Raw genomic sequence first — 21549 nt, 5'->3', positions numbered from 1 at the left:
AAATGGCTCTGCAAATTATTTACACCCGTTATAAAGCCAAAGTCTTCCCTGTGGCTGTGAAGCTAAAAGCATTAGCGGGCACCACGTCTGAAGTGGCTGGACAAGCTTTCAAATGAATCTGGTATCTCAGTGCTTACGTAGACTTTGGGCTTTTGGTGGGTTTCTTTATGTTTTACTGTAACGCTGTTTTGTTGTTGTGAGGCACCAGAAATGCTTTGCTGACTACGAAACTTCACCTGACTTTCCATCAGCATGAGTAGATATGACTGATTTTTCATTTTCAGGTGAACTTATCCTTTAATATCTCTGAAAATAGTGTCATTTTGAGACATTGGTACAGTTGTCTCTTTGTAAAACACTAATATGAACTGTTATCCTTCTCCTAATTTATTCTACGGAACATCCTGTCTTTAACCTGAGTCTGTCATAAAGATTGAATTGAACTGATTTAAAAGTCTAAATGAATTATTCATTTAATCATATAATTCAACCACAATGACTCAGTGCTATGACTCCTGTCACCAGTGCAAACTTATATGAGACAACATTTAAAAGGAACAGTCCATTACTTCCTACAGGTTGTTTTCATACTGGCTATGTCGGAGCCTCGGGCATTTGTTTCTTGGAATGACGCTTCTGTGTAGTTGATATGCACAGACAGGTATGTTTCTGGAATCAAATGGGAAAAACATTGCCTCCGGGCTCACTTGTTCCTCTCTTGGAAATTCCTCAGGCCTCCCCATCTTGTGCCCCCCCCCCCCCCCCTGCAACCACACGAACATGAGTGTGATTCACGCACTGCTAACACCCAGACAGCTTTCTGCATTTTCTCTGCCTCACTGGTTTTCAGCTTAAGAAATCTGTGGAGTGCCATTGTACCTACGAGGAATACTCTTGAGTCAGTCGTAACGAACTTGATAACCTGTGAGGGTGAGCCAAATCTAGCCCTCATCTTCATAGCATGGGAAAGAGATAGGCATCATCTTTTCTTTGTTGTTTTTTTCAATTATGTTTGTCATCGGGGGACACAAACTTGGTGCAAATCCCAGTTAGAGAAACGCATTTTGTGCGTTTGAAGAACATAAACTTTGTCCTTGAACGTGGCCCTGGGATCAGTTTCTACATGAACAAAGTGGAAAAAACATATGTAGATATCTACTGTGATACAAGAGTGATCATGTTGCATAGCTTCTGTCTGCACAGCAAACTTTAACAATCAAAGGAGAAATTAAAAATGTTCAGCGTACGAAGTGTGATGAACATGACAGCAGAATAAGGTCTAACTTAACGCTTCTTCTACCCACAACAAAGAGCACTCAGTCTGTTGGAGGGACTTTGATTTTGTAAACATCCCAGTACGCAATCTCTATAATCAAACACTGGGAGACGGCAATGCTCAGAGAGGTCGATGACAGCTGCTCTCCCTCTCGTCATGTATCGTACTGATCCTCTAGTCAGATAGTTGCACAGGCAAGTCTGGACGGCGCTCTTTCCTCAGAAACGTCCTGAAAACATCTGAAAAACCTGGCAACAACCCTGCTATTTCTGCCACTGAAACATGCCAGGTGGGAGAGGGAGAGAAGCTGCGCTTTGTTAACTCTGTAGTGAAGGGGAAGGAAAGCTGATGCGACTGAAGAGGAGCTGCTTTCAAAATATTCTTATCACATTAATTAACGCTTTTTTGTTCCTTGTATCGTTGCCATGCTTATCAGACATATCCAGCACAACAACCTCTCCGGTTTCATAATGACATTTCTTTTCACGACCACACTTCCATAACCACACCACATCATCACCACCACCACACCCAGGCTGTCTGACTATCTTACCTGTCTGCTGTGTGTTTGTCAGGGTCGCTGCATTATTGTCGTTGAGTCTGTGATTGATGCCGTTTGAACATTTGGGGGCTGAGCCGTTCACGTGCGTCCCGCCGTTCCTCTTGATGGAGCCGCTGTGGCTCGACACCGGCACAAACGTGGGGTCCAGGTCCATGATCAGCTGGTTGAGCTGGTCGATGGAGTTGTCGATGTCCATCGTCAGAGATTTGAACTCCTCGTCGCGTTTGTTGTTGTTGTTGTTCAGCGTTGCCTGCTCCTTGTGTGGCGCCGTGTTTCTCAGAGCGTCTGTCGTCATGTCCCTGGTAGGACCCTGTGGTTCAGCGGGCAGGCCTGCTTTGGGTGGACTGCTCCCTTGCTTGTTCCCTGGGTATCTTTCTGTATCATTCCCATCCTCAGGCATGTAAATAAACTGTTGTGCAGCAACCATCTGCTGCTGGCGAACCCAGGACTGTGTTGAATAGCTTCCCTGTCTGTAGACATGCTGCTTGGGCATGGATGCATTGCTGGGATTAGACGTGGCCACAGAGTTGCTCCTGGAGCTCAGACAGCCCCTTCTTGTCTCAGCATACGCTCTCTCATACTCTTCCATGGGAGGAGGTGCAGGGTGGTGGAGGTGGTGCTGGTTTTGGCTTTGCTGCTCCTCTCCTCCGGGACTCCCAAAACCATCCGACAGCAGGGAGTTCTGGCTGCTCTTGTGGCAGGAGGACGACAAGGTCCCTAAACTGTCCACACTGTGCAGATCATGACCCGTGTTGACCTCATCATCCAGGATGTCCGTTTCCCTCTCTCCAGGTCTGGGGTCCCCGTTGATGTGCACTTGCACGGGGACTATCTGCTGGATGCCCACTCTGGGGCTTTGATCATCCATCTCCTCCACTGCAGGATCCTCAAGTCCAAAGCCACTCAGAAGACGCTTCAGCTGGACCTTCTCCTGCGGGCTGGGGCCCTGGTTAGCCTTGACGGTGGTCACAACAGGTGTGGGTCTGTCCGCCCACAGAGAGGTGCTGGACAGGCCTGAGTCACTGCTGACAGAGAGGGCGTGGTCGCTGTGGTCAGGGCTGGAGGTGGCGGAGGTCGTGCGGGCCCCTCGGCCCAGCGTGGCCTCTCCTCCGTTGGGGCTCCTCTTGCTAGCCGCTTTGTCCTGGGTTAGGCCTTGAGAGCGTGGCGCTGCAAAATAGAAGAGATGCAGCGCTTCATACAGTCAGCAGGTATGGGGCACACGTACACACAGAGACACACTTACAGCAGACGAACACAAACGGCACAAAACCACAGACAAAACAAGACTCCGTTCACATGCACAGTCATGTCGTCCCACAAACTCCATCATTCAGAATGAATGTTATTGAGGAAGCTCAACACTTACAATCACACCTCACCTGACAAAGACAATACTCCAGACAAGACAGCAGACAGCAGACTACAAATAACTCCAGCATTAAAACATTGACAGGGAAAACATGTGAATCATCTGAAGTGAAGTGAAACAAATCCCCTGATTAGATGTGTCTTAGAAGAACCAGCCAAATTATTCAAATCTCCTGTTTTTGAGTCTAATCTGATCATATTTCAAGCAAAGATATTCAATTAGACCACCCACTGAACTGCCAAGGTGCTAGTATGCGATGCGCGCAGCAGACAAAAGGTGTTCGTCACGCTCAGGTTGTGTAAGAGATGTTAAGTCTTCTGTACGCCGCTACAAGAGTCAGATGGCTGTGGATCTTCAGAGTCTGACCCCTGCATTCCTCACCCCGCTGTGATTAAGCCACCCTACTCCCTCTCGCTCGCCCCTTGACCCCTGGCATATGTCCAAACAACCTCCTTAATCCTTCAGAAAGTTAAACCGCAGAAGTCAGTATTCTGGGAGGCAGAGTCAAATCCATCACAACAGAGAAAAAAAAAGTCAAGTTCTAGACTTACGCCAGCGTTGCCAAGTAAGTAAACACTTGCTGTTTCACTGTAACTCTCCCTCTTCCTCAACAAAAAAGAGCTGGAACATGACTCCTATGCTTCTCCCTCAGTCTGCCGCCTTGAGTACTTGCCTTTCAGTCAAACCATGACTGGAGGATCCGAATACCAGACATGCATGATAAAAGCTCCCCCCTCCTCCTCCTCCTCCTCCTCTCCAAAAGCTCCTGTATGTATGGCTTTAACCCCCACCACACTCACACAAACACACTAATTGAACCTGCATCCGGCCTTGAGCTGCCTCGGCTCAGGCCTCCGTGCATGTCGGCTCCGCCGGGAGTTTTCCCCAACAAATCCCTCTCGTAACATTCCTCCTGGCAAGGTGCAACAAGGTTCTCAAGACAGATGTTTCCCCTCTCCGTTCAATACTGGCCATCTTTCTCCGTCAGCCCCCTGTCATTGTCCTGCCCTCTCTTTGCTTTATCCCTCCCCCCCCCCACCCTTCATCTGGCCACTCATCTGTCTCAAGAGGGCAAAAAAAAAAAAAATCTCTTACCTTCGCCACCACTGCCAGGTAAGCACATAAGACAGTCTCCGGCGAAAGAAAACTTGAAGAGGACAAGAGGCACAGCAGACACACGAGAGCGGACATGGCTTTCAACCAGCAGATAATTGTCAGGGTCAAATCAAGAGAGTTGGAACAAGTTGGCCCCTGCTTTCTTTCTCCTCTGCTGAGAAGGTGAGAGTGTTTGCACTCCACACAAGGGGGGACCTTGAGATCTCCAAATAAGGGCAGAGGAATGTAAACAAGTGGGGCGGGGCTTCAGGGTGGAGGCGGGACGGAGGAAAGGAGTAACCCGACCTCTTGCCCCGCATTAGGGGACTACCCCACCGAGGGGAGAAAAAAAAAAAAGAGGGAAAGAAAGAAAGGAGAGAGGGCGGCCCGGAGAGGATCAGAGAATGAAAACAACATTCCTGCAGCTCCAGACTTTTTCACTCTGTAAAAAGACACTTTTTAATTAAAGCAATCCTCGCCTTCTACTTGGAGCTCTGAGCAATTTTCATGAAAAGCCGCTTTTCTCTCACTCCCGTGCGTGTCATGAAATTGCATGCCTGCCGTCCTAATGCACAATATCAGCAAAGAAACAGATGTGCCCCTAAACTCAATTACGGGGTGCGACAATTGTTTTAAAAACTGTTTTACCTATCGGGATTACACTGACATTAACAAAGCCATGACTGGTTAACCAAGTATGCTCTTAGCTTAAGAAAATCAGTCAAACTTTTTACATCGAGCATTCATCATGTCGGTTGTTGTGGCACGGTCGGTCCCTGAATAATCCGACGATTACAGTGCAGAGAGCGGCGAAACCAGAACTGTTCCTCCAGCTGCTGTCGTATCGCAGGAGGAGGTCTGGATGTGTTTGGCCATGTAATTATAAAACCTTTCCATTCCTTCTCAGTTACTACCATCCCGCACCTCCTGAATGCCAAAACCCTGAGTCGAAAGCATAATGATCATCATCATCATCGTTTTGTTCCGCCCAAGCTTCTGCATGTGCCTCCTATATGTAGACGACAGGCTTGTGGGAAATGTATCTCTTAGAAATCCTGTGTACAAACTGTACAGTACAGACAGAAAGCATAGAGAGGAACAGACTACTGAGGGAAAAATCCATTATAAAATAGCTCATTAATGTTTCTCACATACCCCTAGTGGTATCTTGCCATGCAGGCAGCAGGTTCTGCCTCTACTTAAATACCATGGAGGTGAATAATATTGTCTTAGTACAGTTCAAAACAATAAAAAACTACATGCTGAAAATTCAAAAGCAACATTTCTTTCCAGAAACAACATTTCATTTACTCTAACACAGTAATCGACTTAGACATAGACTTTATTGTGAACACTTGTCTCTTTTTGCAACTTTTAAAATCGATATTTTCAAGCAAAGTGTGTTGTTTGACATAAGCAGCACGAGTCTTGTACTGGAAGATTTTTCACATTGTTTGTATTGTAGACAATAGCAATCAAGTCTTCCTCGGTTAGGATTTCTGTGTAATGGCATCCTAGCTAACAGCCATAAGTATTTTTTAAAGAGATCAAGAGTTCATTCTGTGCTATAAGCTCATATATTGAATGTTTGTATAATGTAACAAGGGTTGCAACTAAAACTTACTTTCACTATCAAATTAATCTGCCTATTATTTTCAGGATTAATCAAGTTGTCGATAAAATGCAAAAAAAAAGAATTTTAAAAAAGTGAAAAATGCTCATCATATTTGCCCAGAGCCCAAAGTGACGTCTCCAAAATGCTTATTTCATCAAACGGACAGAGCAAAACCCAAAGACTCTTCATTTACTGTCCTGAAAGAAAAGCATCTGATTCTTACATTTAAGAAGATGGAACAAGCAAATGTTAAATAACTTAATAAATTCATCATCAAAATATTTGGCGACTTATTTTCTTTTGATCGGCTAATCAATTCATCAGCTGATCGCTGTGGCTCTAAACCCAGACAACCCCAGGAAATATGAACATGAGCCATTACTGGGTTCACTGACTCATTAAGACAAAGAGGTGTGCCAAAATATCAGATTATGTTCCTCCGACAGAACTCTCTGCAGAACTGTTACGTGATGGTTTTTGTCTGGTCTTTCTGTGAACCCACCACCAGTCTTCCTCAGTTATCTGGCCTGATTAACTCAACAATTTCCTTATGATAAGGGACAATCATTTTTGGAGTTTTGTATTTTATGTATAATTCAGATATTTGGGGTTTGTGGCTGTGTGAGTTTTATTTTTTATTGGGACTTCTAGCAGACTATTAAAACTGTCCAGAGTATTAAGAACACATTTTCTGAAAAGAGATGTTGAATTTTTTTAATGCAACTTTTTGATGCTGCCACGCCCACAAACAGCAGAAATCTGAGAAACCGATAACACAAAACTATCTGCATGGCTATATCCTGCTAGAGGTGGTAGCATGTAATATACATGTTTTTGTAATTTGGGTAAACTGACACTTGACGCTCTCCAAAGACAACAGCCTACTTAGACAATAAACTTAAGTCAACAACCTTTCTGGAAAAACAATCTTTAAAAATTCAACTCTGAATTCACACGTGGGGATAAACACACACTCTCAGTGAAAAGCCATTGAAGTAAATGAGATTTTCTTTTCACAGCCTTAGCACTACAGTGGCAAACGTTTCTTTCGACTTCCTCCTCCTGACCGACCCCTGACTGACAGCCTCCCGGAGGCAGACTGATCCTACCGGAGGACTGGTGGTAAGTAGATGTAGAATTCCAACAAAGCTCCCAGTCTTCCCTCTCAGATGTAGTGTTTACATGAGAAAACAGGGCTGTAAATATCCCACATGAATGCTTCACAATCAAGGCAAGAGAAGAAAAATTGCCCCTTTGTTTATGTCTTTGCTTTGCTTTGATGAATTCTTAAATTTGAGTGCTTTGCTCTTTCATTGCATACCCAGGGGTGCGTGTAAAATTTCTATAATGGAGTGTGGGGGGAATTTAAAGGAAAATAAAAAGAGCTGCTCAATTTCATCAAGCTGAACTTCGCTTATAAAAACACTCAATGAATACTGGGAAAGGGTGGATCTGTGTTTTAATGCTACCACCACGTCGCTCTATTCTGGGAGGTTGTTGTGAATTCTGTGGTTGAGTGGAGAGCAACAACCACAGCTAGGACGGGACGCCCCGACAGGGTGGCTCTGAGTGTGAGTCTGTGTGTGTGTGTGTGTGTGTGTGTGTGTGTGTGCATGTGTGGGATGGTTAAAGCATGCCTATTCATTTGATGAAACAACAAAATAGAAATCTCCTGAGAACTGACTGCTCTTCCTCTGAACCCAGCATTCCCCGCATACAACAACTCTCCTCCCTGTCCTTCACACAGAAACAACACTGTTTGTCAAGATTATCATACACCAACCTAAAGATACGTCTTAGCTTTCATTTCCTTCCCTCTCCATAATACAAGTCTTGTTTCCACGGGGGCCAGCCTGCCAGCCTGCCTGGGATTTAAGTCCCGCTCATGAGCAATAACTCCTGTTAGCAACGACTGAAACCTAAACCAAACTGGTGGTGACTGTGTGTGCATGTTAATGCAATCACACTGCAGGCCCTCAATAACGTGGAGCACAGGATCTGTCACGCTGTGTTAATAAGAGAAAAAGAGAGTGCGTGTGTGTGTGTGTGTGTGTGTTTTAAGAGGTGAGAAACTTCATTTAATGCCTAAATAATAACACCACATCGCACCACGCTGCCGATATTTTCTCTCAGATAGTCTGATTCATTAAGCAGGTCTTGGCACCGTTATGACAAAGCCTTGTGAGTCATGCAGCGTAGTAGCAGTACCTTCACCATCGCAGATGTTCTGGTAGGAGTCCCAGCGGATAAGAGGATCTGCCGTGTTATAGTCCACAATAACATCCGCCCCGTTTTGCCACCTGTCTGCACCTGGACCCAAAGATAACATTATTGTAGATACTGTATCTAGGTGATCTTGTTTCAGTAAAACAATATTGATAGTATCAGCTTTCAGTGGAATTACAGTGTTGACTTAATATCACCCAGTCCTGTGGATATTTATAATTAAAAAAATCTTACCACCCAAGCACACAACACAGCAGACAGTTAGCTTAGCTAAGCTAAAAGATTGGAGACAGGGGGAACCATCCAGTCCAAAGGTCGAAAAAATTATTTGTTGTTTGTACATTTTGGCATTTGTAAAGAATAAACAAACTAGATTAAATGTGTTTTAGAGTTTAAAAGCTTTAGATGCTGTGTTTTTTTTTTAATCACAGTTTTTCCCAAAGCTACGCTAACTGCTTCTTGGCTGTAGCTATATATTCACTGCATAGACATGAGTCTGATATCTAGCTTTTGAGCAAGAAAGAAAATGACAACAAATAAAGTCTGACAACAAACACTGACAACAAATAAAGTCAAAACAAGGTTAAATCAAGTTCCAGTCTTGTGAGGCACACTGTAGGATTTGTGCAAAATGAATACTATTATATTAATATGCCTTTAAAATGACCAACCCTTGGCGAGTCAGCAGTAGCTTATTTTTATTACTTTTAATTTAGATTTAATTAACGGTTTTAATTTTGTAACTTGATCATGTTGTTGTGGGACAACAGCAGTGACTGCCAATATCACATTTCTGATCCCCATTGCATGGTACAGTATGTTCCCTGCACCCTGGGCATAATATTTTACCTTTGCTGTACTAAATGTGTTTAATAAACACTCAAGCATCTCCATACAACACACAGTAGGTCACACACACACACACACATCCAGACCCACATAACACGCCTGTGTGGCTCTGGGTCAGCACATGCTGTGCTTCTTTACGTCTCTGTCAGCACACACTTCACACTACATTTCCCCTTTGCAGCATTCCACATCCCTCCTCACCGGGGGGCAGAGGGGGAGGAACAGAGCACAGGCCGGCCCGGCACGAAGGGAAAAATGGAGAAACAAACTCTGTGTCTGCTTTTCCAACTCCCTCCAGCAACTTTTGCAAGAAACAAAAAAAAAAGAAGAAGAAGAGTAGGGGACCTACCTGGGATCCTCTCTGGCCCCTCGGAGAACACCAGCTCCACTTTACCGTAATCTGCAAATCTGGGATCTGGAATGTAAGCACACAGGAATGCCATGAGTGTGGCTACTCAGAAATGGAAAGATGACTGGTGTTGTCTTGCGAATAGGATTCTTGCAGCACACGTAACATGTTTGGGAAAACAAGATTATCGGTCTCAAAGTGCCAAGTCTAAATTGAGTCCAGACGGAGCCCTGCAGATGCTGCGTGGAGCAGAGGAGCTGCTGTAAACCAACAGCGGCACGTTGAGGCCTGTTCTCTGGGGTTTTTTTTTTTCAGGTCTACCTTTGTTGGCAGTCTCCATGTCCTCTTTCTCAAACATCAGGTTGTAGCCCTGCACTGCTCCCGTGTGGAACTGCAGCCGGAAAATAACTTCACGCTCTGAAGTTATGTCGCTCTTGTGATAGCATTTGATCTACAAAAGAACACACACAACTTTTGCGATCAGGACAAACAATAGAGACGTCAGAAACTCTAAAAAAGGCATCTTCTGATTTTCCTACCATGATGTCTCCTTTTAGGAGCTGGGCGGGCTCCAGGGTGATGCACACACGGTCTCTGTGGCCTGGACCGATGTGACTGAAACACAGTTGAGTCATGTCAGTTTATTTTTTATACAGCCCATTTAAAAACAACAGGAGGTGACCAAAATTGTTTTCCAGACAATGCAGATGGGTTAGAATCTGCCTAAATATAGGTGCGCGTGACTGAGAGAATAAAAAGGTACATAAAAGGCAATGATGCATCAGTACAACAACACAGAAGGCAGGACTAAAAGTGGAAGTCAGGACTAAAAATGGTCGAGGATGACAAAATTAAAATCAGAGTAATTAATAGGAAGTTAGGGAGAAATAGAATAAGATTAACAACAAGCATTAGAGAAGCGATATGTACTGACCACCTGCTGAATTCACACTCAAAACAAATAGACATATTGCATACTATATGTTAGCTACAGCTAGTTAGCCTACAGCTAACAGATCCAGTTACTCGTTAATAGAGATTTTGTTGAGAAAGCTCAAGTTATCAACACGCCCCAGTAATGTCAGAATGTCATAATACTTACTAGATTCCAGATGAATACACTGCTTGCATTCCCTGGTAAACCTTGATGTACGGGCGACACACTGTAAAAGAAAGAAACAAAGATTAATTCTCAAATAAATAACAGTTAAGCGCAGTGATAACGTGACCTTGAGTGCCCTGTTAGCCCGTAAGTTATTCATGATAACTTTTGCCCAAAGTGTGATAAGCTGTTGTTGTGAGAAAGGGATTTCAGCTCCACGATGTGACGAAAACCTCTGTTGTTTCAGGGAAATCAGCGAAAACAGCAATTTGCACGCAAGCGCGGGTGTGAATTCTCATGAATTTACTGGGAGCCAATAAAGAAGTTCTCCTCTTCAGTTCTGTTTATGTAAGTGCCTCTCTATCTGTCTGAGCACGCATGTGTGTTGGAAAAGGAGCGAGATATAAAGCTCAGATAAGTCTCCGTCTTGTTTACTGTGCAGGCTCTGATGTGGTTGTGTCTGGGTTCCTTTTATACTGTCATGGTAGCAGCGACTGGAGTTTCATTGGGCGCTGCAGCTGTGTATTAGCGGTAAACAATATGAGCTTAACCTCCAGTGGCGTCGAAGTTTGGTATCCCGTGAAGGATGATGCAGTGCAGGAACAGCGGTGAGGCGTTGATCTTCATGGATCCACTTAGGAGACTGTTGAGGATCCAAACATACCTGATGTGAAAGCACAAAGCATGATGTAAATAATATTCAGGATTATGGAAGTTTATCAACATCAAGGCATCACAGGGCTGAAATATACAGGTGTTTAACCCCTAGTATGGGTCAAGCTCCGCAAACACTTGATCCTACACTTCCCATAATGCAACATGATGATAGTTATGCCGCGTTCCAGTTACATGGGAGACCACTCGCCCGAGTTGGAAAGTGGGAAATCTCGCAGCTGTCTCGCGACATTTCACCGAGGCACGCCCCCTTTTGGTCGGAATATCCACTGTCCGACTCGGTCTTCATGAGAGTACACCGAGTTGAGCGAGGATAGACAAACGACGTGACAAACAAAGATGGCTGCGCCCATAATTGATGTATTTTCTTTGTATTTGTACCACGTTGGTCGTTTTAATGTCGATTTTAAATGCTCTTACACACTTGATTACATTGCTGCTTTAATCCGGTCACCAATTTATGCATTGCACGGTCTTGCTGTGCCTGCAATACAATGTAAAGTGTTTTCGAGCTGGTTTGCTAAATAGGCTAATGTAGCTAACAATAACAAAACAATGACTAGCTTTGCTACTGCCCTGATGGCGTCCATGTTCTTCCGACTTGTCGTGTAGCGATGACAAACGGGAACGCTAAAAGTGCGACAAGCCCAGAAATGACGTCACATTCTCGCGTAAGCGCAACTCGGGCGAGTGGTAACTGGAACGCGGCATTACACCTTGCCTATTTGGCAAATGTCCTCATCTTTCATCTAAATAATAATTATTGTAGTCTTCAAGCCCAAACTGAGTAATCCTGGTGACATCACTCTGACATCATCAGAGTTATTTTCCCAGACTTAACAATATTTCAATGTTATGGAAAGTAAGCCTTTTCACTAAGGTTAGGTCAAGACCGCTTCTTATGTCGTTACGTTGGACATGCAGCTAGGCAGCAGCCAGTTAGCTTAGCGCAAAGACTGTAATTGGAGGGAAACAGCTAGCCCTGCCCTGACGAAGATAACAAAAGGTTTATGTGCCAAGTTTCTCTGCTGGTAGCACTGACTTCAGGCTGGTTGCCTGGCAAACCTCACGGATGTGATAAGACATCAGGACACTTCCGGAAGCTAGATAAAAAAAAAAGTTTTATCTTGGTCCGGTTCCAAAACTCAAGCATCAAAGTCGCACTAGCTCGGGGTTCATACAGCTTTTTAAGAATAAAGTTCAAGCTCTTTCAAGATAACTAGACCAAAAAATTCCAGACCTTTATCACCACAGCTAAATCGTTATATTGCCAGCTGTTTATATTGACTTTGATTGTATGTTTTGATCATGATTCTTTAATGCTCGCTAATTTCTATGGCAGGCAGCAAAAACCCCGCCACAACAATGGGATTGTTTCATCAGTCTATATTGTCATTGCTAAAAGTTTATCTCATATAAACTTGGGGGACAAGAAAGCACAGGAGCCACCAGTGTGAGTTAAACAGGGTTAGGATTACGCCAGGTCACCACGGGGTCCCACTCTCATTACAATAATCAACAATGACAGGCTTTTCAGTGGAAAAAATAGACAAACAGCACCGGGAACTGCAAAGTTTTGTATTGAATCAGGTGGGTCAGGGACATGAATGTGTCGTCAACAACGCGCCAGCCAAACAACGCGTGTTGCTAGACAGCAGGGCGTGCTTGAGTTTTGGGTCTTACCGCTTCTGCGAAGGTGTCATCAGAGCTGAGACCTTATCATCATAGTATTTCCTCATGGCGAAGCGGTCCAACGCCTGATCAGCACTTTGAGGGAGACAGAGAGACACATTAAACACTTTAGGCAATTATGACTCCAGAGAGCGATTACACTCCGCTGCTCTATAATTGAATGCTGTTAACCCCTAACTTAAATTAGGACAACACACACACACACACACACTCGCACACACACACACACAGACATGCATAATGGGCAACAGTGAAAGTAAGCAGAGAGACAGGGGATTCCAGCAGAGAGGAAGAGAATGGCAGCCTTAAGTAAACACGGAGGGGGAGAGGAGGACAGAGAGAGGCCAGAGTGTGTGCACAGCTCTGCTATTCAGACAGACCTAAAACCAACAGGCGCTGGAGCCTTTTCACCACAGCTCTGTTTCTCTCTCGTCGGCCCTCTCCCTCTAACCCCCCCGCCCCCTGAATCTATTCCATTGTAAATCTGCCTCATTGTTTTCCTATCTCTTCCTCTACCTCTTTTTGTCTTTCACATTCGCCTTGCCGACCCGGTTCTTCCTTCCAGCGGGGACACAAACATTAAAGGGAAGCACAAATCGAAGGCCGATGTGTGCAGAAAGGATCTACCTAGTGGCATAACACCAGGCTCGCCTCTCCTCATGTTTGCTCCATTTCTTAACTTAAGGGCTCAGTGAAGCACCAGCCTCGCTGGGTTTGTACGGCTAACAATGGCTAGAAAATTTGGTTTTCTTCTCGATGAATAGATTTCATGAAACTGACACTGTAGCCAGAAGCAGTTACAGTAACTTGCATGTTTCCTGGTTGATTCATGCAACTCAATACGGGGTGATTCATGGCTTAAATTGTGTGGGTTTTCTTTCAGATTTGAAAAGAGGTGACTTTTCTTTGACTCACTGAATCTGAATCACCTTGACCCTCAATTAAAAGGGAGACGATAAATCATCCGCGGTTAGGTAATGACATTGCTTGTGGTCTTCGTCAACTGTTGTGGGTTGTTGTTGATATCAGCCGACAGAAGGTGGGCGCACTCATATTCTGACAAATCCTGACGAATTCAGGGAAAACAAGAACATGACATGAAAATGTGACACACTGCAGTGGTTACCTGGCTGACACGTCGGTGAAATGGACGAAGGATGAAATGACGACTCCGATACGACCCTTGCCGCCCTAAAGAACCATGACAGACAGGAGATGAGTCACTACACATGCAGCACTTGTGGTTTTAGTCTGTTTTAAACGCCCAACATACTTGTTTTCTAAGTCATCTTCCAACTGTGAGCGATGGGATCCTACATAAGCACACTTTTTTCTGCCGTAATTAGAACAGCATTGGTGTTTTTCACATGACACGTTTGTGTTTATTTCTTCTCTGTGCTCTCCACACTGCTTTGAAGTGGGCACGGCTAATTTAGAAAATGGGGGTGTCACATATTTGCGTGCATCATTAAGACTGACCAGGACATATGGTGAGAGTTGGCGGGTTATTTGGTCACAGCCAATCAAAGACGGGTGTTAAAATTCAAAAATACCTTAAGATTTTTTTTAACTTTACATTGCTGCTCATTAATATTTAACATTATAGAGATATACTTGTTGAAGTGCTGAAGTAACCACTAACTGCTGCCAAGTGTACGTGTAATTAACTAGTAAGCTCCATTGGCAGTGCAATTAGCGGACGTATTAGCTAAATGACTGCCCAGACTGCCCACTTGGACCACCTGGATGAGGAGGTTTTTGGGTGGATGCAGTGGGGTGGTGGAATGGGCACCAGAACTGGAGCCAACCAACAGAACCGGTCTGAGAAGCCTCCCGGAGAACATGGCCATACCTGGCCCGAACACAGCCTCAGTGGAAGATCGATGGAGGTCAGTTTGACAACAGGGAATACAGTACAGAGGCGATTTACAGCAGCTCCGACCAGGATGACAAAACAGGGCGGGATCGGGCATAGCCATACTATCAGACTATCGCCTCTTGAGGTTAGCATTTCGAGACAGGGCGGGTCGAAGCTTGCTGGTTAGCATGCTAACTTCAGGAGGCATCTCTGTAACACGATACAAAGACATCTGTGACACAACATCAACACTGTCATTCTTTACATTCTGTTAACAATTTCAGTTAATTTCTAATGTTTTGCACCTTTAAAGTGAAGTCAGCTTTCATTTTTTGAGACTTCATGCCCGGTGGCAAAGAAAATAACATTGTGCAAGCAAGGTTTATAGGGAACCAATCCAAAACAATGATGGTGTCATTATTATCGTGTACTCAAAAATAAATTTCAAAATTATACATAAAAGCAAAAAACTTTTAGCAGCCTAATAAGTCAAGTTTTCAGGAGTTTAAACAAAAAAGGGTACATTATTAAAGCTAAACTGAAATCAACACAAGCTGTAGATGCTCACCCTGCAGTGTATAACAACCACATGAAGAGGGTCAGCATTGAGCCAGCTCTCCATGGCCTTACAGATGGTGCAGATCTTATCCAAAGGTGGAGCATGCATGTCCGGCCAGCCTGTATCCAGGGTCTGAAATCGCAGAACTCACTGTAAACATCGACCCATGAATCATCAATCAATGTTTGCTGGAGCTGCTTAGACACAGCCGATCAAAGTTTTCCGAACTTACCTTGGGGTTCATTTTAGAGAGGTCGTGTCTTCTCTCTGACAGGTTGATGATCTAAAGAGAAAAATGCAACAAAGCCCATGACTAATGATGTTTCTAAGATTACTGCATTCTGCTTCTTAAATTAGCACGGGTGAAAGATGAACTGTGCCTCCAGATCAATACTCTCATGTCAATAGCCCATGAAAGCCCATCAGCCCTGACATCAATACTGTTTGCACTTTGACACTTGACTTCAAGGTGAGACAGCGAGCGGCACACAGGCGAGCACTGACCAGGTAATTATCCGCATGCTTGGACTTGAGCATTCGCGTGACGTCCTTCAGGTTGTGAGAGTAGATCTCCTCCGAGCAGCCCCGAGGGAAGGACACGGCGATGATACGCTCTGTGATGTACGTCAGGTCGAGCTCATAACCCTCCTCCATCTTGACTCTTGTGGCTTCCTGTGAGAAATAATGAGACGGAGACACATGTGGGTTCAGTTACCTCGCACTATTCCCGCTTTAAAGCAGGTGACTTTGCTCGAGTCAATATTTGACGGTCAAAGTCCTCAGCTTTAGTCATTGTGTCCGAGTTTCCCGCAGATATCTTTAGAGAATGACCTCAGTTCCAGATTGCATGACAGAGGGTGTCTTGTTTGCTCAGAAACGGTCAACAGTGTGCGTCACACATACTGTACCGGTTGAAAAGAAACACTATATCAAGGGCTTTTGAGCATGTGAGAGATGATTGCTACTTATCTCTGCTGCAAAAAGAGACACAGTGCAGTGGTATCAAAAGATTGACACCAGCAATCTAGTCAGTCAGTCCGTCAGTCAGTCAGTTGGAGCAACAATGACAAAGACAAAGAAAACTTTCAAAGAACTCCGGTTGAAACCAGTTGCTGTAAATCCCTGAGTGTTGGCGTGTCCCTGTGACCTCATGGCCGTGCACTTCCTGCAGCGGTGGCCTGGAGAGAGCCTGTCTCACACCACCACATCCACAGACACATCCCTTACTCTCTTATCTAGTCATCTCTGTATGCTCTGTGCGAGAGAACGGCACAGTGTTGACAAAGTGCTGACGCTTTGTAGTCGATTAATCAATAAGTCAACTGACAACTAATCGTTTTCTAACAAGCCGTTGCCGTTTCCAGTTTTTTTTTAATTGTGCTTTCCTTCTGTTTGTTTTCAAATTAATATTTTCCAGGTTTATGATTGTTATAAACAAGCTATTCAAAGTCATCATCTGGATTTCTGCATATTTTGTGTTCACATGTTGTTTTCTTATTGTTTTTGATGGCTTTTATGTGCAGGACAATGTTTTACGAGGCTTTGAAGATTTTTATGTGTGTTTCGAGCAACTCTTGGTATTGTGTCAAGGCAGCTTGGGGAGGCTTTTAGTTGTAACACCAGTTAATCTTCATAAATTCAAATGTTAATTGGGTAATTTGAATAAAGCTTCCTTTGTCAATGCCAGCTGAAGGGAAAAAGGTACTTCTTTTAATTAAAGAAGCATCAAACCCTCCCTTATAATCTTACTATGTTTTTAATGTTTTACTTTTTAACTTGTCAGACAACTGTTGTCATTTGTAATTTCATTTAGTCTTTTACTTGTTAGCTTCTGAAAACAGAAAATACTGTATCTTCTGCTTATATGAATCAATTTTCTTGTTTTTCTCTTTTCTTTATGTGGGAGGTTGAATTCTTGCCTCCATCTTTATAGAAGCTGGTGGCATGTAACAAAAAGTTCAGTGCAACTAATGCTGCAATTTCAATTTCTGTCGAACAACTAATTAATTAATCGACTAATTGTTTCAGCTCTACTTCTATCCCTGTCAAAATCAGATTTATAAGCTCTATATCAAAGACTGAAAAAACTGATTCACACTAGTTTGTAAGGTAAAAGTAATCAATAGGGGTTGATAAATGATTCAGATCTCACACAAACACGAGCACAAGCACACACTCAGAAACACATTCCTCAAGCTGCCAAAGATACCATCATCCTTCTTGAATGACTCCAATTGTTTGTTGTGATTAAAATGATCCATAGACAAGAATGTGTCCATCAATTTGCAATGACTGCAGGCAACAGCCCAAAACTTTGAAGGGGTGGGAGGCAGAGAGGGAGCCATAAACCAGAGACAGTGTGGCCACAGCTTAAACCAACCCTCAGAGCGGAATGAAAGAGGCCATGTGTATGAAGAGGTCATCTCTCGGGGAAACGGGGCTGTTTTGTGTTGGTGGAGGTGGTGGGAGCAGGGGCAGGAGGTCCTCCAGGATTGTTGGAACTAATGGTGGGGTTAGTCTATTTCCCCTGAGACTCTGAGGAAAAAACTGTTGACTAATGGGAAATTAATGAACAGGTCGGGCCAGTACTTAGACTCTGTGTATCTCCAGGGCAGGGGCATGGGAAGAAGGCTTAGTGATGTTTTGGAAGTGTCAAAGTACTGTGCTAACGGGAGACTGGAAGGGTATCTAACCAACACTTAACCTCCATTTGACCCAGGAGTGTGAAAACATGTGTCTTTATTAATTTGATGCTGATGAGTATAAAGATCTGCTTTAAAGGAATTCTTTAAAAGGTTGACATTTTTGTGAAAAGCATTCATTTTCTTGCCAAGAGCTGGATAAAAAAATGATACCGCTCTCTTAGGTAGTAGGCAAAAAACTCCTTACGCATGAAGCTCACTAATTAACATGTTATATCTCACACGTTTAAAACATGAACAAACCAAAGTGTAAAAACAACAACACATTTAGAGGGGGTTATGTGCATTATCTTCATTAGTCAGGCACAGTTAACGTTTGTTTTTTTTACATACTATCTTACTGGTAGGCTAATTTTGTTAACTAAATCCAAGCTAGCTGTTTCCCGCTGTTTCCAGTCTTTACGCTAAACTAAGCTAAGCTAAGCTAAGCTAAGCTAAGCTAACCAGCAGCTGGCATTAGTGGCATATTTAACAAACAGACATTAAAAGTGAAATCAATCTTTTTATCCAACTCTTGGCAAGAGAGCAAATAAGCATTTTTTTTTTTATCAAAAAGTCAAACTATTAAATAACTGATTAAGTAACTAATGTCAAGGTAGCTAAAGAGAAATAAAGATTTCAACCAGTTCAAATAAAACCCGTAAAGATGCAAAAAAGTAGCTAACACAACATTACTGCGAGTAGCATTTAGCTTAGCTTCCCATAAAGATGGAGAAACAGCTAGCCTTGCTCTGACCAAAGGTAACAACATCTTCCAACGAGAATATCTAAAGCATTAATTTAACACGAAATGTTTCACATGTTTAACACAAAAACCAAAGCGTAAAAACAACACATTTTACAGGGGGGGTTACTTGTCCAGTTACCTTTGGACAGATCCAGCCTAGCTGTTTCTGCATTTCCAAACGTTATGCTAAGCTAGGCTAACCAGCTCCTGGCATTGGCTTCATATTTAACAAACATACATGACAATGATATCATATTCTCATCTAATTCTCAGCAATACAGCAAATAAGCATAATTATAAAAAAGTTAAATTATCAAATAACTGATTTCAAGGTAACTAAACAGAGAGATATAAATGTTCCAACCAATTCAAATAAAAGCCATATAGATGCACAAGTAGCTCATATATCACATTATAATATAAATCCCATCCATAAATCCCAATCCTTCTAAACATCGACTTGACGCTTATTAATGTCACATGAATCATTCATGCAAAACACTGCATCACCCAACATCCTTTTTCCTACAACTCACTTCTCCCACTCATCATTCAAGCTAACATGAGCGACTTGCCCCAGCACGCACTAAAGATAATTGGTCTTTAATTTGCACTGACTGCTTTTGTTCCTGGTTTGAGGCGCAGCATTAGCTCACAAAGGCAGAATAAGCAGTGCCAAGGAACTCAAATCCCGAGCCCACCCATGGCACTGTGAGAGCAAAGGCTGGTAGAGCGGCGGGGAAGGCGAGGAGAGACTGGAGAAAAAACGGGTTGCCAGGTCTGCCGTGGGCAAGCTGCGACAGGTTTGCTAAGGTCAGGATGTTGGGGGATTAGGGTGTGTCTGGCTCCCCCAGCTCCAACCCCTGCAGGTAAGAGCTTGACTAGGCTGCGTGGGTGCTGTCAGCCACGTTCACACATGCATGACCATCACTTGGGACCGGCTCCAAATGCCTTTCATTCAGTTATCCAGGACAACGCTGCGAATGATTAAACATTACATTCATGAGTAAAAGAAATGCAGGGAAGATAAGAGTGGGAAGGATATCAAAGTGCTGGGATGAAGCCCGTTTCTATTCCTGGAGCCACACCCTTCACCTGGACCGCACCGTATGGAATCTTCCATTTTGTACGAGCAGGTGAAGCACAAGATGAAAGCAGACGGCATCGTGTAGTCGGACATAAACTGTCTCAGAGCCACCACGAGTTCGTCAGGCCCCAAGGGTTAAATCACGGCCTAATCATGTGAACGGTGACCTCATAGTTGTTTTCATTTTCGAGTCCACTGTGGTGACAACAGTTGGCAAAAAGCTTGCATGCTTGTCTGTCGCAAATCGTCTGCCAGGGGTTGAGCCAGAGCAGCCGAAATCCATTTACGCGAAAGTTTGTTTGTATGTGATTAAGCTGGTTGCTACATGTCTACAGACTCCCTGACTGCGTTTTCCATTAGCGATTGCAGAGTGGCCATCATCCTGCAGATTGCTTTTACATATTTGTGAGGTAAAAGACAGCGTCAGTGATGAGACGGGGGTACGAGCGCTGCGGTAATGAAAGAAAGAAGTTAACCTTTAATCAGCTGCAACTTTTATTTCTGTTGTCAATCAATGCATCGAATATTTTATGTATTCAATGTTTAGTCCAAGAGAATGTCAGAAATACAGAGAGGATTAGGGCCACTGTTTTTTTTTTCCAGAATTTTGACATAAATCTCAGAATTGTGGGTATAAAAGGTATTTTCTTTTCACTCTGGGTTCCCAACTCCTCAAAAACTGACGCTTTGGGATGGCGGCCGACCCGTCCTACAATCCCAAAGAGTCCCTTTTTGACAAGTTGGCACTCAAATAGAGATTTAAGTCAGAATTTCGCAGAAGAATTGTGAAAAACAAAGTCAGAACTCTTCCTTTTTTGTTAACAGTGGCCCTATTTCTCTTCCCTATAAAAAATTATGACAAATTCTCACCAAAAGTTACCGTCAAAGCGCCAAAAGTCCCCCCAAAAATCCTTGGAGAAGCTGCAACCACCTAACTTTAGTCTAATCTAAGTAATGGATTAATCCATATGTAATTGAACGGGTTGCAAATCAGTAAGAGACGCAATCACTTAAACTTAAATGTCCACAACCATTACGTCCGCACACATATGAAAGCAATCAAGGCGTCCCTTCCCCCCAACACGCTCTGAAATCAAACTGAATTGCTTCTGTTGGCTCTGGCGTCGACTTTATGATTGACGTGTTGTGGCAACAGCCTCCATTTTGTGACAGCTTAAATATTATTCTAGGTCCATTAAAACTGAAATAATGTGTCTGAAATGAAAAAAAAAAATGATATGAACACTTTTCCAAAAAGCACCGAACCCCCCTGTTGCAAATCAACACCAACTCTTCTCTGGTGCAGACTGCAGAGCTGCCTCTGCAGCTCCAGTTAGAGCTCAAAGTGGGGCGATAAAGCTCATCCAGCCCAGCATGTAGGAACTGGCTCTGTTCTGCACCTATGGAAAAAGCAGCTACACATACATCACACCGCTGTCTCTCTGGGAGACTCTGGACAGATTCATGATCTCCTGAGCTGTTTGTCTGCAAACCTGAGTAACACCTAAAGTGCCATAAATGCTTCAGGAAGTCTGGCTGCCTGCAGGGGGGGGACTGCTGGACTGTTTCACTGTTTACTATACACATTTTTACTAAATTTAGCTACAATTTTTCCCCATTAGCTTTATTTCTTTGTTTGCCCGGCTCATGAAAAGAACTATTCATGCCTGTTTACAGCTCCATCAGATGACAGGAGTGGTCAACCAGAACCGATTTGTTTCTTGCCCTCTGGCTGCAGCTCCCAGTCGGTATTTAGCGTTCACATCTAATAGCCACCTAATAACTTTGATACCATCAGCTTCGCTG

At 43.6% G+C, this 21549-nt stretch overlaps 1 protein-coding gene across 1 annotated transcript in view; it reads right to left on the bottom strand.

Annotated features, from left to right (window-relative positions):
• tns3 (tensin 3) overlaps positions 1–21549 on the bottom strand; it is a 36307-nt gene that overhangs the window by 12494 nt on the left and 2264 nt on the right. The window contains exons 2-13 of the mRNA XM_084369910.1: positions 15732–15899; positions 15460–15510; positions 15237–15359; positions 13937–14001; positions 12802–12885; positions 10995–11107; positions 10444–10504; positions 9881–9956; positions 9663–9792; positions 9342–9407; positions 8126–8227; positions 1830–3005 (exon numbers count right to left, since the gene is read on the bottom strand). Coding sequence (XP_084226036.1) covers positions 1830–3005; positions 8126–8227; positions 9342–9407; positions 9663–9792; positions 9881–9956; positions 10444–10504; positions 10995–11107; positions 12802–12885; positions 13937–14001; positions 15237–15359; positions 15460–15510; positions 15732–15881 — 2197 coding nt within the window. The 5' untranslated portion in view covers positions 15882–15899. The remainder of the gene's footprint in view (positions 1–1829; positions 3006–8125; positions 8228–9341; positions 9408–9662; positions 9793–9880; positions 9957–10443; positions 10505–10994; positions 11108–12801; positions 12886–13936; positions 14002–15236; positions 15360–15459; positions 15511–15731; positions 15900–21549) is intronic.

Source organism: Pagrus pagrus, assembly GCF_965226575.1.
Source record: "Pagrus pagrus genome assembly, chromosome: 12".
Classification (NCBI taxonomy): Eukaryota; Metazoa; Chordata; class Actinopteri; order Spariformes; family Sparidae; genus Pagrus; species Pagrus pagrus.
The sequence above is the reverse complement of the archived record's forward strand: the minus strand, read 5'-3'. Positions and strand labels throughout refer to the sequence as shown.